Source organism: Sceloporus occidentalis, unplaced genomic scaffold (genome assembly GCF_023333645.1).
Source record: "Sceloporus occidentalis isolate IW3139 unplaced genomic scaffold, rSceOcc1.0.p SCAF_28, whole genome shotgun sequence".
Classification (NCBI taxonomy): Eukaryota; Metazoa; Chordata; class Lepidosauria; order Squamata; family Phrynosomatidae; genus Sceloporus; species Sceloporus occidentalis.
In genome coordinates this window covers 12,197,309-12,215,742 of record NW_028317008.1, presented here as the reverse complement: position 1 = coordinate 12,215,742, position 18,434 = coordinate 12,197,309, and the positions used below count along the sequence as shown (strand labels likewise).

General features: G+C 40.9%; 1 protein-coding gene across 1 annotated transcript; it reads left to right on the top strand.

Moving 5' to 3' along the window:
- Positions 1-2,015: 2,015 nt before the first annotated feature.
- Positions 2,016-12,940, top strand: LOC149299834 (inner nuclear membrane protein Man1-like). The gene is made up of 13 exons (XM_089486119.1): positions 2,016-3,153; positions 5,155-5,190; positions 5,669-5,731; positions 8,593-8,660; positions 9,652-9,731; positions 9,835-9,974; positions 10,139-10,240; positions 10,519-10,621; positions 11,692-11,867; positions 11,992-12,073; positions 12,406-12,511; positions 12,604-12,682; positions 12,777-12,940. The coding sequence occupies exons 1-13, from the start codon at positions 2,016-2,018 to the stop codon at positions 12,938-12,940; spliced, it is 2,337 nt and encodes a 778-aa protein (XP_089342245.1).
- The last annotated feature ends 5,494 nt before the right edge of the window (positions 12,941-18,434 follow it).

Genomic DNA, 18,434 nt, shown 5'->3' with positions numbered 1-18,434 from the left:
AACACACATTTTACTACATTCTGCTCCAGAACTTTTAAGTACTAGGTGGGATGAGGTTGTCAACACTAAGAGTTGATGCAACACACAATCGTTACTATAGAGTAGTTCTATTTTGGTATGTGCACATTCTTTCTTGGAAATAAACTGGTTATCTTTTTTTTTTTATTTGACATTTTAGCATTCTTAACTTGCAGGAAATGAAAAACCCATTTATCAGTTTTAGAATCCATATAAAGAACTCAATCATAATTGATACCCTACTTCTGTAAAGTATCACACATAATAATGATATTGCCTAAAAAAAACTATTTATTTGAAACACTGCCATAGCAGCCAGGACTACCCTCTGACATCAGTGGGTTTTCCTGCCGACATCACTGGACACACCGGCATTTAAGAGGGAAATGCACAGGGAGTGGGGGCGTTTCAGGACCCCACTCCTCCACCCAGGAGGATTCATGTGTCGACATGAAGACGTGGCGCTTCTCCCAGAGTCTCAGGGTTTCACCAGGTATCAACACTGCATTGAAAAGAAACAGTGCCATTCAAAATTCCCTACCATTTGATATCTACCCATTGTCCAGCGCTACGGAATTTGATGGCGCTATATAAAACAATAAATAATAAATTATCTGAAATGGCAATGCATAGTGTATGTGTTGAATTCAGTGTAGCTACATTAAAAAGGATATTACCACTTGTGTGTGTGTGTATATATATATATATATATAAATACCTATAAAAATGTATGCATATTAATACGTTAGTAAATTCTCATGTTGGAATTATTTTTTCCTGGGACGGATAGAGGAGGCGTGATGGGTGTGGCAGCCGGTGCCCAGCAGGGGAAACGGCGTCCTGGCAGAATTGACATTGGGCATCCACATCCAATAAAGCTTTTTGTGCCGATTCCACACACAAAGTTGGTTGGTCAGTTTCCCTAGGTTTACATGGAAAGCACTTCTCTGATTGGTCGCCCTCCCCCAAGAGCCATCTTATTCATGCCCTGAGGGTGTGCAATAATCTGCCTTTTCTGATTGGTTATTTTTTCTAGGTTCCTTAAGTTTCATCCCTTTTCCACTGCTCTGTAGTGTATAAAATAATAATTATAATAATAAATTAGTGTTCTGCTGGACTCAGTACAGTACTCTCTGTTGGGTGGAAAATGCTGATATGAAGTCCCTGCAAAAGAGCTGTATTGGCTTCTCTATTATTCCCCAAAAGACGGTTTGCACCCCAAGGACTTATCTTTTCTGCCTGGGTGGCTCATTTTATAATTTCCAAAAGGCCTGGACATCAACGGGACGGTTCCCAGCTAAAACCCCGATTCCCATGACTAATACCCACGCCCTATGTCTTCATCTAGCCAACGGTATTGTTCCTCTCCCAACTGGATGGTATTTTATTAGCCCATATTGGGGCTATGTAGAAAAATACGTTAAGCTACATAATTGTTGGTGCTGTATAAATAAAAGATAATAATAACCTTTAACAAAGTCTCCAAAGTCTTTTCTTCAGATATAATTTCCACCTAAGTAGGAGACTGTTGAGGTCCATAAAGTGTGTAACTTTAGAGTGTAAAACTCGCTAGGATACACAGTTATATATATATATATATATATATATATATATATATATATATATATATATATATATACAGAATATGTAGTTATTATCTACTGTCCCAGGTTGCTTGCGCCATTTGTTAGACTATTTAGGCAGACAGGATTGAACATGTGGGAATGACCCTAATTCGCGATACAAATATGTAGCTTTTTGCCCGTACCCCGCATCCTTCCTCTCGTTTTATTACCGCAACCTGTTAAGCTATCCCTCCTAAACATTCCTGCACTAGGGCGGCCTCGTGCGCTGGCCAGAGGTGAGGTAGCCAGGTATGCGCGCCCCCGACACCGGCGAGCGTCGGGTCTACTTCACCATCTAGACCGATGGCGTCACTTCCGGGACCCAGCCAGCGCGTGGAAGGAGGGGGCAGAGAGCCCGAGCGAGTGGTCAAAATGGCGACCGCGCAGCTAACGGATGAGGAGCTCGTTTCTGAGTTAAAGCGCTCCGGAATGATGCCGGGTCCGGTCACCGAGAGCACCCGGCCGGTGTACCTGAAGAAGCTTAAGAAGCTTCGAGAGGATCAGAAGCCTCGGTTCGCGAAAACGCGGGTAATAACTAACAACAACACTGTGACTGCGGCTGTTGGTCTCCCAGAGAGCGGGGGATCCCGCCCGCACAGCGGGGACGTGACACACAGGAGAGGGGCCCGCCAGAGCCCACCGAAGGAGCTCGGTAAGCCGTCTCCACTAGTCGGTTTCAGCTCCGATGAGTCGGATGCGGATATCGGACTGGGGGCTCAGGGAGGGCGGCGGGAGAGAGCTAACGCTTCCTATCCGGAGAGGTGCCCGGCCCAGCGGGGGTGCGTGGACGCTGCAGACGGGCGGAAGGCGCCTGGCTGGTGGGGGGTGCGCAGGCCGCACAACCCCCCAGGGCGGGACGACGACAACAACAACGACGACGAAGAGGAGGAAGAAGAGGGAGAGGCAAGTAAAGGCCGGATCATGAACGGCAGCCGCTTCTCTTATCACAGAGACTATTCCGACTCAGACGAGGAGGAGCCGGGGAAGGATGAGCCGCAGAGTCGCCGGAGTAGGCGGGGTATGGTAAAACAGCCAAGGGGCAACGGCATGGACCCCCCGGACACTCCTAGCAAACCGGGCTGGGGCGAAGATGTACCCGATGTGACCACTCGGCGCCGGGGAGCCGTCCGGAAGACCTCCCCATCAAACACGAACAAGGCTGAGGGATTCACGCGCAAGCCCAGTAACCACATGGGGGGCAGCTACAGCGCCGAGGCCTCCGGGGTCTATGTGCTCAATAACAGTCTCCCCAGTAGAGTCTCCCACCCCAACCACTCGTCCTCTAACCACAGTCTCCCCCACTATCCGTACTCCAGCGCCAAGAAGAAGCTCCCGGAGCCCGACGAGGAACTGCTGCAACAGTTCAGGGGTGAGGTGTCTCCCCCAGGAGGCTTCAGTGCCCATTACCTGTCCATGGTACTCTTAGCTGCCGCCTGCCTTTTCTTTGTGCTGCTTGGACTGACTTACCTTAGAGTGAGTGGCACAGCGGGACCGTCTGGAGACGAGCTGTGTAAGTATACATTGTACCTGCAGGGGGTGTGAGTGCTGTGTGTGTCCGGCCAACTGGGGGGGGGGCACATAGGTAGCCTTCTGTGGGTTCCGCTACTAGAACCCCTTGATGATCCGCAGAGCTGATGGCTTAGTATTGGCGCTCCGTGTCGGGGGTGATCCCACCTGTGGCTAGCTCATCATCTTGGGTGTTGTGGGTCCACGATATCTGGATACCCGTTATGCTAACCTAGCCAAAGACTGTTCTGTACATGCCAGGGGGAAAAACCCTGGGAAGCTTCTCATGAACGATTTGTGTTTCTTTAGCCAATTGAAGTGATTTTGTGTGTCGTACCTGAATTCGATATAGCTACGTTTTCACACTTTCCACGGAGGCATAAAACTGCTGGCGGCCAGGATGATGGATTGGTGGTTCCAATCACCCCCTTTACGGTGTATGTCTCTTCTGTGCATTGGGTCACGATATCTTTACATGTCGCTTGTTCACAGAGCATAATTGTGTCTCCAGCTTGAAACATTTTAGTGTAAATAATTGTTGCAGACATTCCTGTTGCCGTCTGGTAGCCTCTGGCTCAAGTACTTGAATGAGCATCTGTCTACTGTGTTTTTCAGTGTATATCAAAAGTGAAAACCAGTTCTTGTCAGATTTAAGTTAGAAGAACCGGCACAGAGTCCATATTAGGCCGGTCTGTAGATGTAAACAATGAATGTGTTTCCTTAGCAGGAGTAAGTACACGGTGCACATGGAAGTGAAGGGTGCGTTGGTGATTTCTTCCCCCATCATGCTCCAATATAGTTTTCTCTGTAATTACTCTGTTAATGGGGGCTTTATGAACATATTAGTGATTGTGTGTGATGTGGAATCACTCCCTGGAATGTCAGATGATGCAGATGCGTCCTTCACAAGTGTTTTTTACTCTTAGTAGTGAGATACTGTCCCAATAACTAAAGTATTTTAAAATAGAGTAAAACAGCTAGATATCTTCCAGTTGTATATGGAATGCGGGCTTCTACTGGTTGAGCTAGACTACAATATCACATAAGATGAATTGTGATGTGATTTTGGAAAAGACACATTGAGTTATATATTAACTGTACATAAATAGCACAGATGCAAACACAGCTAATGCACCCATTTCTACCATAATGTCCCTTTGCCTGCACAAGTATCTGTTTTTAATTCTTAAAGATCCAGCAATCATACACCATATAGAACATAGACTCAATTCAATGCAGCCATGGCATCCAGCCCCCTCACTTGTGGACCAGACTAAAATAATTAGAATTGATTTTTAATCTGCTGAAATGACACCTGAATCTTTAAAACCGGTTTTGTTTTTGAACTTGCCCAAACTGATCTCCCATACTGCACCGAGTTATTTTTTTGAAGGACCGCTCTGCTGTATAGATGGTTCTCTTGGGTATAATACATAAGTCATATATCCCTCCAGCTGGAAGTGGAATAAGGTTTGCACCTTTTAAATCTGTGTACAAGGCTTTTTGTTTCACATGGATGCATCAACAAGTAATGATCTTTTCAGAAGGACTAAGAGTTGCAATGGCTGTATAGTAGTGCTGGCCAACCAACTGTTGACATGGATTGAGTTAACTCTTCTTTGCTGTCCTTTTCAGTTTCCCTTTAAATAAAATAGTTCTTCCTTAGACAATTCTTGTCCTCTTTGGTAGTAAAGGTTAAATGGTGAGAAAAATTTGCATGATGCCACATGGGAGCTCAGTGAATGCAACCACTACCAATAAATATCGTGAGGTTTTTTTACACTTGCAGTGTACCAACAACTCGACATAAATGGTTAGAACCGTGACCTCCATGTCTCCAAGTCATTCTTGTGAATGTCCATGCAGCTTTAACCATGAAAATGTATTGGTCCATTTTATGACATGACTGTATTGTATTATATTTGTGACTGTATTGTAATGCTTTTGGCTAAATGTTTTCAGTTTTTATTTAAATATGAAACCTGTTCACTTATTGTTTTTACAGTAAGAAGTCCAGACGAACTTTCCAGCACTGAAGTAAGTATAGAGCACTGCAGCGTTTGGCCATTTTATAAAATGTTTTTCCTTTTATATGGGAAACGATGGGAAAATAAAAGGGTACATATGTTATGTTTCTTATACTTTCATTGTAGGTATTGCTAGAATTTTGTAATCAGACATGCATTGCGTCTGATCACGTCGGGAGAATATAGTTAAAAAGGGTCACCTGTGGAAGTTGTGAATAGTTGCAGAAGTCTTTCACTATATAGAAATCTGTCCATGTTATCCAGTATGGGTTTGAGGCAGGTATACATGACAGTTTTAACATTCTGAGATATGTATATGGTATATGTATATATGTAACCCACAGTTTGCTCATTACACAGGCGCTGGCGGTGCCTTACGTTTAACTGTTATATAGTGACCTCTTTGTACATTCGTAGTTTTTCTGCATATGTTTAATTCTGGATACAGATTTGTGAGGATAATTTGTTGTTGTTTTTCCTCCTTGCAGACAGGTGGAAAGAACCTCCTCATGAGCACCCTGCATAAACTACACGATAAGCTGGCTAAAACTGCAGGTACTAATATGCTTTTTTCCATTAGTTTATGGATGCGATTGTGCAGTTTGCAAACTCTTATGGGCAATAAGGAAGCTGCTGGCTGTGAGTCTAAAGTGTGTGTGTGTATGCACATAGTGCCATGCATTTGCTTTGTTCATTGATAATGTTCACAACTCTAAGCTGGCAGGTCCTTTTATCAAGGGGTTCACTGGCATTCTTTAACCCCTTAACGACAATTGCCAGTCCTGGCACGACACGGAAAAGCATGTGCTTTACGACAATTGACGTGCCAGGACCGGCACGTCTTTAAACGGGTGCAGAAAGCGATCTACTTTCGCTTTCTGCACCCAAAAAGCGTTGCTGAATGCCTCGACCTCGAGGCATTCAGCAACGCCGCGATCGGCACGAAGGGGCCATCTCTGGCCCCTCCACGGGGCGTCAACATCCGCCATACTTTGTATGGCGGCGGACGCCCGTTTTAAAAGCGTTTAGGAGGCGATCAACGATCGCCTCCTAAACTTAAATGGTGTCGCTGGAATGCCTCGATCAGGAGGCATCCAGCGACACCAAACACTTACCTTTCGGTGGGCTGTGACCGCTCCGGAGAGCGGTCACAGCCGCAGCTGCCGGTGATCTTCGCCATCAAGGAAGATGGCCGCCGCCCTGCAAGAGAAACAAGCAAGTTTTAAAAGCTCGCTAGACGGTCTCCAGACCATCTAGAGAACTCTGGCTCCACTTGCAGGTTGAATACAGGTACTGCATTCACCATGCAAGTCAATGGAGCCCAGCTTTCTAATCACATTGTGATTAGTAAAAAAAAAATTAAAAAATAAAATAAAATTAATAATTAGAAAAAAATAGTAAAAAAACAGTAAAATGTAAAAATCATTTCCCACTGATGTCACTATCAGGGGAACCTCCAAGTTGAAAAAAAAATGTTTAAAATTTTTTTTTAAAAAAGGCAACAAAATATAAAATATATATATAAAAAAATATATTTTTGTGAGCAAGTCCTAAAATTAGCATATTAGCTTAAAACAATTCTCGCATGGAAAGAGTTAAAATACTGGCATATTAAATGCCCGTGGGGTGTCTACTTTTAAAAAATGTATGATTTGATGGGGTAAATTGAATTGGCCAGGTTCAACAACGTCCCAATTAACACGGGGGGAAGGATGGCCACACATCTAATTTCCAATTAGAAAAATGCACACGTACCAAATGTGGCCTTTTAGTTCCCCCAAAAAATGACAAATTCATGCATGTGGGGTATCGCTGTACTCAGGAGATGTTGCTGAACACATATTGGGGTGTCGTGTGACAGCGGCATATACCAGGAGCTGTAAATTCATACATAAAGTAGGTGTGTGTGGGAAAAATACACACAAAAATACTACTGCAAACTTTGAAACAATGCTGGTGGTAAAATGTGTGCATGCAAAGAGTTAAAATACTAGCATTTGAAATACCCTGGGGTGTCTAGTTTTCAAAAATATATGGGTTTATTGGGCACACTGAAATGGCCCGGCTCAAAGATGTACCAAATAGGGCATGGGCAGTGGATCCCCAAATGCCAAAGTTCAACATTGAAAAATGCGCATGCCCCAAATGTGGCCCTTTTGCCCCCAAACAGCCAGGCAAAATCATTCATGTGGGGTATCACTGCGCTCAGGAGATGTTGCTGAACACATATTGGGGTGTTTTGTGATAGTGACATAAACGAGAACATTTTAATTCATACCTGAAGTAAAATGTGTGTGACAAAACAAATGCAAAAAAATGACTACCACAAAGTTTGACAAAGACTGGTGGTAGATATGGTGCATGGAAAGAGTTAAAATACTAGCATTTGAAATACCCTGGGGTGTCTAGTTTTCAAAAATATATGACTTGATGGGGTAAATTGCATTGGCCGGGTTCAAAGATACCCGAAATGGCACATGGGGGGAAGAATTACCAGATTTGGAAAAAATGGCTTTGAAATAGCAAAACGCTACCTGTACTTATTGCCCCATAATGGGTAGAAAAAAGCAAAAAAAAATAAAAACATTGGGTATTTCTAAACTCAGGACAAATAGTAGAATCTATTTAGCAGGTTTTTTCATTACCTTTTATAGATGAGTAAAAGATTTTTCAACTAAAAGTTAGAAACAGTCATTTTTCACCATATTTTATACTTTTTTTAGTAGTAAATAATAAGATACAATCAAAACAATGTCATCTAAAGAAAGCCCTTCTTGTCCTGAAAAAAAACAATATCTAATGTGTGTGGGTTCAGTAAACGGGAAAGAAGAAAATTACAGCTAAACACGAGCAGCGCAGAAATGTTAAAAAGGCCATTGTCACGAAGGGTACAAAAAGTAAAATCAGCCTTTGTCACGAAGGGGTTAAGAGGGGTTATATAGGCAATGGCAGACTGATGGACCATTGAGTACTTTAGAACAATTGTTAAGTGTGCACTTGGCATGCTCGGAGGGTGTTTGTGAATGTATCTGTACATCTAACATTTGCTGCACACTGGTGTTATTTTGGTACCCATTTCTTTTGGCAGTTTTATTGCATAGTATTTTGTATGAATGTGAATCTCTTGTCTGGGGAGCGGCATATCACAGGTTGGTGTGGCTGAAAATGAGTTTATTCGCATATCCATATCCATATATTCTGGTGCATGGTAAAGCTGGGGTTTGGAAAGTGTGCAGTTTATCCACAGCCATTCATACAGACATCTCTCCAGGCCATTTTTTATTTTAAGACCCGGTAACAAAGCTGGCAATCTTTCTGTTCATATTAATGTAGAGCTTGAAATATAAACACCATTATATGTGGCCTTTTCTAATTCGTTTTTTTTTTTCTTATTTTTCTCCTTTGCATCCTATTAGGAGATCATATATGTGGTGACACAGATTATGGTAAAATTTCCGTCCAGGAAGCAACTGAATACTTAAAGGTAATTTTTTTTGTCTTTGTTAGCCAAGTATATTCGCATGCGTTGGTCAATGATAGAGATCTATACACCGCATTGCTCGATTATAAGACGACCCCTCAATTTGAATATTAATTTAGGAAGAACCTTTTATTTGCCAACCTGTCCCCAGTTATGCACATCTGCCTCCCAGATATGCCTTATACCACCCTATATGCCACTCTGCCCCCCCAGCTATGCAAATGGTTACTCCTGCCGGCTGCCAGAGAGGAGGATTCGGGTCGCCTGCAGCGCTGCGGTGGATCTGGATCTTGGTCATGTAGTCTATTTAAGGTCTGATTATAAGAGTTATTTTTCAGAGCATTTGCTCTGAAAAACCTAGTCTTATAATCAAGCAAATACAGTATGTATGGCAGTGAGCTCATTTATGGCTATCAGCTTAAGTATTGTGCTTGTTGTGCTCTGCATTTCTTTCTTATAAGCATACTGAATCTTGCTATTCATATTAACCTGCTTGAGTCCAAGCTTTTCCTGTTCCGCACCGACTATCTCTAATAGGTTTGAAATGGCTGTATGTATGTGAAATGCATTTCCAACCATACGCTGTGCCATAAAGCAGCAGGTATATGCAAAAGAGGGAGCCTACATAACAATGAGTATGGGATCAAAAAGTGGGATACCTTGTTAGTTGTGCATGTCCTAGCTTTAGACATATGCATAGCGTTTTTGTTGCTTATCAAAGTTAAATGCAGTTGGGTTTAAGGCCCTGTTACAATGAAACAAACGGACATTGGAGATAGATTCGTAATTAGTTATTGCTAGGAAACCAATCTTAGTTGCTGCATATCGTGCATGGTCTTCTAGCTGTATTCTCTTCAGTAGAACAGAATTCAAGTGTTAATTTTACAGATTTACAGGATTCATGTGGCTAGAACAGATGAAACTAATGTTATCTTAATATAAATGTTGTGCCTGTCTGGGTGATCTCGCCAAACTTCTTATTGCACCTCTCCAGGATTTAGGTAAAGAATATGCAAATGAATTGAATAACTCCTTGTTGTGGATCTTACATTCTGAGAAAGATGTTGGTATTAAGTGAGTATTGATTCTATAACTTGTAATATATAATATCTAATATTTGTGTGTGTTGCACTTAAAGCAAGACTTTTATAAAAAAATATTCTAATCTGTTAAATAGGTGTTCTGGGGATGTTGATGGAAAATTAGATATAAGTGACGTGAAGTACTTGGAATCCACCCGGCCACAAATGTCCTTTGTATGCCGCGTCCGACGAGCCATAGTTACTGTAGCACACAAATTGTCTCTTCTTCTTCTTGGTAAGTGACGAGCAGTGATAATGTCATTTTGTTCATTCCATTAGTACTTCATAGTTTCTGTTTCTTCAAAAGGAGTGGACGAAGTATGGGTTGTCATTTTCTTCTACCGGATTCTGGCTATTCACAGTAAGCATTGAAATCCTAACATGTATTATTGTTTGCAGGTGTAGCCGTACTCCTGGGTGGAATTCGATACATGAGATATCGCTGGTCTAAAGAGGAGGAAGAAAGCAGGCAGATGTTTGACATGGTGGTTAAAATCATAGGTAAACAGTAAACATTTGGTCTTCTGTATTCCTTACATATTTTAGCTTTATTTTTTTTTTTTTAGATTATATTGCCAATCTTTGTGACAATTTACTTAAGGTCTTGTGACCTCAAAAGTCTCTTCAGCTTTCGTAATGTTACTATTTTCCATGTTGGCCCTTTAAAAGCTGTCAAGTTCAACTAACTCTCGGACTACATCCATTCTTATCAATTTTTTGTGACCCAATTATAACTTGAACTTGAATAAGGATAAAAATAACTGATTTCTACTTTGTAGATGCCTTAAAGAGTCACAGTGAGGCTTGTAAAGAGAATAAAGGTTTAGAGCCACTTCTGGCAGTTCCACATTTACGAGATTCCTTGATACCACCACGCGACAGGTATGTTTTTTTTTGGTTTTTTTTTTTTAACGCTAGAACTATTGCATGCCCAAATCTTTCCAGACGTGATTTTCGCCTCCTTTAATGTTTTTGCTGGGCACACTTAACACTGAAGCAGCTCGTTTTTTGTTTTTTAAAAAAAAAATTTAATTAGGGCTATCCCAAGAAAAGAACAAAATGTCAGATGTTGATTTGTTAAAATACTGCTCTTTAACTTATTTATTGCTATAAATTCCCTTTCATCCGCAGACCTGGAGTCTGCCATTGTCAGTCATGTGAAATTTTGTGTGTCTTTCTCCTTTTGAACACCACACTCGTATTGTTCTTTTTGGCGATACTGCTTTTGTGTTTATTCCTTAGGAACAGATATAAGAATGGCTATCCGGTTGTGTGTACATAAATGTTATATTGCCAGATGTAGCTAATCTGTTACGGTTTACTTACTGGTTTATTAAGCTGTTTGGCTTCCGTAAAAGGTGACCCCAACAGTGCAAACTATGGATAGATTAATCAAAATACACACAAGTGCTCCAAACTACGGAGGCAGTTCCCCTTTAAGGATGCAGCCATTGTTTAATATGCAGATGATTTTATCTGACCTTGTGTATTTCTAGCAAACTTTGGTAGATGCACAAACTTTTGTGTAGTTTTCAGTTAAATCACTTTGGTCTCAGGGCGTTCTAGTTATTTCTTTGCATTCATAGCGATCCATTAGCCTGTAGATAAGTGTTGTGCGTGGATTTTATACACTTTACACTTTAGTAATGTTTAATGTGTTTCCATAACAACAATATGGCTTGGATATAAAATATAAAAGCCAAGCCAGGATGGAAGTCACATAAGGTATTGGAAGTCATATAAAACAGGCAACAGAGTGAGTGAGTTTGCATGAACTGTTGGCACTGTGACTTGTTTTGGATCAAATGTATTTGTAATGCTCTGCTGTCCCTTGTTATGACTGGATAGTAACATTTTTATGTACCTGACGCCCTTTTACTGATGTGTGGCTGACTACCGTGCTTGAGTGTTTCTGTGTTATTGAGAAACTTATAGAATTTTTCTTTTTGAAGGAAAAATCTGGCTTTGGTTTGGGAGCGAGCAGTTGACTTCCTGGTCGCCAATGAATCTCGAGTCCACAGCGAGCTGCAGAAGATAGCCGGAGAGAACGTGCTACTCTGGAAATGGCGTCCGCCTGCCGCGTGTGAAAAAGTTCCTGTCATGCCATCTAAAGTATGGCAAGGTCAAGGTAATTCCCATTTACATACGCATTCCCAAGTTATTAACATAAAGGTTAAGAATGACCCTTTAAAACATACGTAATGTACTCTGTAGACCCTTCTTAAACACTTTCCGTTTTCCCTTATCTGCAGCTTTCCATTTAGACAGAAGAAACTCCCCTCCAAACAGCTTAACACCTTGTCTAAAGATACGCAATATGTTTGATCCTGTTGTGTAAGTATACGTAATCTAAAAAAATAATAATCAAAAACTGACTTTTCCACTGAGGCTTTTGTTAATTTCAAGGACAAACGGTATACTCTTAATAGCTAAAGTCTGTCTTGATAGTGGCCAATCAGGGCTTTGTGTGTAAATGATTATTACAAGGAGAACTACCAGAAAACAATCTGGTTGATACATAATGTATGTATTTCATTGTTTTGGTTTTAATTTCTTTCTAAGAGTTGGCACACACCTAAAAATGTATGTATGGAGTTTATAACCCCTGCTATGACTTAACTTTTTTTTCTTTGCTGTCTAATTTTTTCTTTTCTTCTCCTGGTTAGTGAAATTGGTGATCACTGGCACTTGGCGATTCAAGAAGCAATATTGGAGAAGTGCAGTGACAATGAAGGAATTGTCCATATTGCTGTAGATAAGAATTCTCGAGAGGTACTTACCCTTTTTACATCTTCTGATTCTCCTTTTATACTTCAACACAAATTATATCATGATTTTTTTTTTTTTTTTCTTTCCACCCATAGGGCTGCGTATATGTAAAATGCTTATCTCCTGAATATGCTGGAAAAGCATTTAAATCGCTGCATGGGTCATGGTTTGATGGTAAGAATTGTTGCCCCCCCCCCCCCCCCCCGTTTAGAGAGCAATATGATTAAATCAGATGCTTTATTTTAACACTCCTTATTTCTCCACATAGGAAAGCTGGTGACTGTGAAATACCTGCGGTTGGACAGATACCATCACCGCTTCCCTCAAGCTATTACATGCAACACTCCCTTGAAGCCTTCAAACAAACACATGAACTCTCTGTCACAACTAAGTCTGCGGACAGGCCCGTTGAATTCTCCGTCGTCCTTATGAGAAGACTGTGTACCACTGATGACTGTTATTTGCAACAGGAAAATAAACAAACAAAAAAAAAAAACCTGGCTGCAAGGGGAAAATAAAGAAAACAAAACCTGTGTTTGTCTTCCTTTTTTTTTTTCTCTTTTTCATTTTTCCCACCGTCGAGGTTGTAAAGGTTATTTGGACTTCTAAAACAATTCAAAGGACAATAGTGAACTAATATAAAAATAAGGATTTTGAAAATAACAGTGGCAAAATCGCACCACATTTTTAGATGAGGATTTTTTTTTTTTTAAAGACTTTTCAGATGTTACTGGATTGTTTGTGACCCAGATGACTGTTTTCTTAGTGAAAAGCAGAATATAATTTATTGAATTCCTATGGGATCCTGCATTTTTTTTTTTTTTTTTTTTTTTTTTACATTTTTTGTTTTGTATATATAAATACACCCTAACGGTTAAAGTGTACATTTGCGGAGAACTGTTAAGACTTCTGCTGCTCTATAAATCGTGCTGCAGCAGGAAGAATCTGACTTGGTTGATCATGCAGGAAATAACGATGTACTGGATTTGGTATTTAAATGTAAGTGATGGTGGTGGCGACAGTCTTGTGCAAATGTCTGCTTTCATGCAGTAAATAAGCTTCCTATTTTATTCAACATAATGTTATTTTATATAATTGGCTGCGCCATCTCGTAAAGGTCAAACAGCCAAATACCTTTAAAAGTATTAGATAAAAGTTTAATTATCTTTTATAGGTTTTATATAAAATGTCTGACTATGGTTTCTTGTGAGGTCTGATACCGATTTGTAAAGATTCAAATTGTGAGCAATAAAGAAACAGTTGGCAGAGTCCTGAAGAATTTCTTTTGTGAAATGCTGTATTTATTAGCCAGGATTGTAACGACGGCCGGTATTCTGATATCGCCTTCCTTCGTGTTAATAGTTTTCAGCAGTCTTGGCTTCCTTACCGTGTGTAAAGCTAACCGCGTGCAAATTGCTATTTCGGGCTGTGACACCTTGTAGATAATGTGCAGAAAAATAAGAGACTTGCTTCTGTTCAACATTAAAGTTTCTTATGAAAAGGGTCCTTCATTCTACTTGACTTTTTTCTTTCTCTAGGATACGACAAATTGTTATATTTTTATTTAAATGGTATATCCTTTCTCGGACCAATTTCTGCCTTTCTAAGCTACACTTCTTGTTATTCAATCTGCATGAACTTGCACAGAAGATGCACCTTTTCTTAGAAAACTGGATCAATTCTGTTCTTCAACAAAGCAAATGTGTGCCTTACCGTATATATTTTTTTTATTTTATTTAAACAATTGGCTTGCCTGAATTTTTGCATCGCGTATTGAAATATACTGAGGTTTTGTATTGCGTCGAGTCGTTATACGTGCTGGTAGGGCCATTCTTGCAGTTTTTGTTACAAATGTTAAATCTATTTTTTCATATGTTGCTTCAGACACTGGTGTATTCCTTACGTACAGTAAAAGTATTAACATCTGGCTCATGTATCCAATGTATTTTAACAAATGTCAGACTTTACATTAAAAAGGTGCTTTGAAAGAAGGTGCAAAATGGATGTCTATTTTGTCTTGTAAAACATTTTGTAAGACTTTTTTTCTTTTCAGTGAAGCTACTTTTTGTGATACCCAATATCCCTTTGGAAGTTTCTTACCCAAATATAAGTAGTTTGACGGTACATGTTAAGTGTCAACTTATTGCAGCAAATATTGTCACGCTACCCTATTCAGAATATTATCGCTCTTTACAGGCACTGGTCAGTAACGTGTACTGCATTAGTGTTCTGTAAAAATAGCGGACATGGTCCCCCTAGTCCAAGCAGCTCCCTGTGAAGCAGTTTTTTTTGACTGCAGTTTTATATTGGAGCAGTAGGTGGCGCTGGCTAAATCGCATTTTTCGCAGAAGCATTGTCTTTTATCTAGGTTTTTTTTTTAATGTTTTGTTGCCTCTGGGGTACAGACCCTTTTACACACACACACACACACACACACACACACACACAATCCCCCCCCAATGAAAACCCACCCTTCCTCCTAACATTCTCAGCCATCATCCTAACCCAGCCATCTGTATGATTAACAAGCTCGACAGATCGTCCTGACTCGACCAACTCATCCCGGTCTAGGCAGTCCTCTAATACTGTTTCACCTCCCCTCAACCACCAAATAGATCGTAAGCTCCCAAGAGCAGGGCCCTCTTCTCCTTTTGTAGCACTTTGTTATTGTGTTTAAATGATTTTACGGACTCAGTTATACCAGCGCTGTGGTATCTGCTGGCGCTATATAAATTTGTGTAATTTATATTTTATTTATATAGCGCCAACAGTTTACGCAGCACTTAATACAATACATATATACAAGGGGTATGACAGGATGAGAATTGATAGAATAAGACAAACCGATACATTAAGTGGAGAGAGCCCTGCTCACAAGCTTACAATCTAGAGGGAATGGGGTGACAAACATAAGGCACAGAGACATTTATCTTTTTAAAATGAGCGATAACTGATTACCTTTTATTAATAAAATGTATACATGTTTAAATACACAGGCTTTACGATTTTATGCAATTATCCCTTTCAGACAAACGTTTGAAATAGTGAATTATCAGGACGGCTGGTGTCGCTGTTGATGACAGTGTCGCTGGATGCCAAACGCTAACCGTGCTACTCCCTGACATAGAACATAAAGACTAAGATCTAAGTCCTTGGTCAGGAAAGGTTTATGTCTAGCCCATGCATGTTATAATTATTTCGCTGTATTAGCCCCTACCACTTCTGCTGTGAGGCTGAGCCATTTATCTTCCACCCTCTCAGTAAAGTAAACTCCCTTACATTACATCTAAGCCTCTAACCCTCTAGTTTTAGACTATGGCCGCTTGTTCAAACAATTCTCCTTTAAAGTAAACTTCCCTGCTGGCTCTGTCAGGGCTGGCAGTCCCAACTAACTACCTCGATACACACAGCTGGGCCAGGATCCAGACACCATGTGTAGAGATGTCCTTATTCTTCTGATGCAGCTTTCACTCAAGAAGACGCAGCGCCATTCAGAGGTCTTTTAATGGTTAATAGGAGGCGGGAACGCAGCTAAAAAAGAAGTGTTAGCGAGCGGCGGCTCATTCCATGCTCATATTTGGTGCTGGCTGCACTGGAATTTCCCGGCATCCCTTTCACGCATGTCTGTCACACTCAGCTTGACGTTAGATACAGTGAGAGGGGAGGGAGGGACGCAGACAGACAGAGAGAGATAGGAAACTCGTAGGAGGGAGACAGTAGCTGATACGTCTCAGGAGACAGCGAACTCCAGTAGGTAGAAAGCTGCAGCATTAACCCACAGACCTCGTGCTCAGTACACGGCTGTCTGTGCGACTGCCTTACTGTCCTGGCAGCCAGGCGCATGCACCTCATTCTGCGCTGCCTCTGCACCCTACTGGCCCTCGCTGCAGCAGGTAAGCATCCTTATATTATAAAGGGAAGTCTCATTGTTTGGGGGGGGGGTTTCCACCCCTGTAAGTGAACCCCCTCCCATCCCTCTACGTTCTAGAGCTTTCCTGGGCGGTACCTGGAGCAGGTTTCCCGGACTCATCACTTTACCCGGGGCTCTGCCTCTTTGGCACGCTGGGCATTATCAAGGTATATTATACGCTGCGCAGATGGGGTAACGGCTTAGTGAAGAACTTAACTCCGTGGAGTCTATTCACTAAAGGCACACTGGAGTGTTGTGCTCCCAGCTCCTTGACTTCGCTATGCATTATTAACGACCAACCCCAGTGAGCTTCTGCTTCATGAAGAGCTTGGTTGGCCCTGTATAATGTATAGTTACAACATCTCCTCATAGTTAAAACCACAGCTCTCCTGCCAACTCTCCCTTTAGTGAATAGTTTTGCATTATTTTACAGCGTGATAATACCACATTATACCGTAAACACTGCAAGCAGCGCTTTATAACGGTTGCTACCACGCAAGGTGACGTTTAAGATGTTGACAATGTTTCTGTCCAAAAACTCACTGCTTATTAATATTTCAGTAGCTTGGTGTAAGTAACTTGTTATGAAAGCAAACGCTGACGATCAGAGGAATTATTCCACCCCTGTGTTAATATAATAAGTTTGCTAAAATTATGCTTAAAAAGAATTTGACTTAAGTGCTCCCATGTTGTTTGTTTTCTATTTAGATTTTTATGGTATTTATTATTTTATTGTCTCCATAATATAGCTCCAGCATTTCTTGGGTACAGGGTAGACCACGCGCTGTCCGTTAGGCCAACTCACTGCTACCGTCTGTTGAGGAGCTGTCCAAGACTTATCCTAGTGTTGTGTAATAAGGCATCTAGATGTTCATACTCCATATAGATGTGAAAGCCGAACTCTCCCTCACACCTTCTTCTCTACCTGCCCTGTCGGCCTTTAGAGGAAACCTATTGATGTTTCCCATTTACAGAACACTGCCGGTTCCTTAGTATAAATTCCCTTTGCTTGTGTACATTTGTAAATAACACTTTTTTTTCACAATATCTCAAGGTGTCCTAGACTGGAAGTTTTTTATAGATCATTGCACCAATGATCAATGCAGCCCACTGGGTTACTTATGGCAGTTGGTAGTTCGCTAGCTTTTAATTATAAGTAACCGAGATCGTTACGAGAAGGTTTGTAAGAAGAATGGAACTGTCGTCATAGCATCCACTACCACCACTGAAAACAACATCAGCTCCCATTCTCCCATCTACTCAAGTTGAATTGGAGTTGTCGTGCTGTGTTCGATCAGTCCTACAACATTTACAGAACTAAGAACTCCCAGCATCCATTGGGTTCTAAAGACTTGTATCATAGCTTATATACTTCTATTTCTGTCTATCTGGGTTTCAGCCAGAATCCTTAGTAAAGCCCGTGGGACCGCTCAGCTACTACGGGATTACTCAGTAGACTATATGCAGCAAAAACATTCTAGTGGCACGTTCATGCATGAGATGCCATAAATGGAACCTCGTTCTTACCTCTTTCATAAATTCCAATAATTTAGGGTTATTACCATGGTTTATTTAACCTCACATCCAACCAGCCTAAAAACCAATTATGAGGGGCTCATCATTGGAGAGTTTATCTGGCCCTGTCCTCCCACAGGAGAAACTTGGGATTGGTCTTTATAATGTCTACTTAACCATTCTTTAACATTTAGCTAAAAGCTATGATATGCCCCAAATGTCAAGCCGGACACACGGAAACTTTCAGTCTGCTTTTGGAGCCCTTAAGAGCTAAAATGTATGACACATACTTTACATCAGTGAAATTTTTTGGGCCACTTTTAGATTATTTTCTTAAAATAACTTTTTAATACATGTCACTGTAACTTCTGTGACATGGCAATCCTCCAAATGCACTGAATTATCCAGGGTGTTCAACTCTTTCCTAAATACTTTGTTTCTTCTATGTTTTCACTTGTACTTTTACTTTGTATTCATGCCGGACTCCATTAGACTTTATAA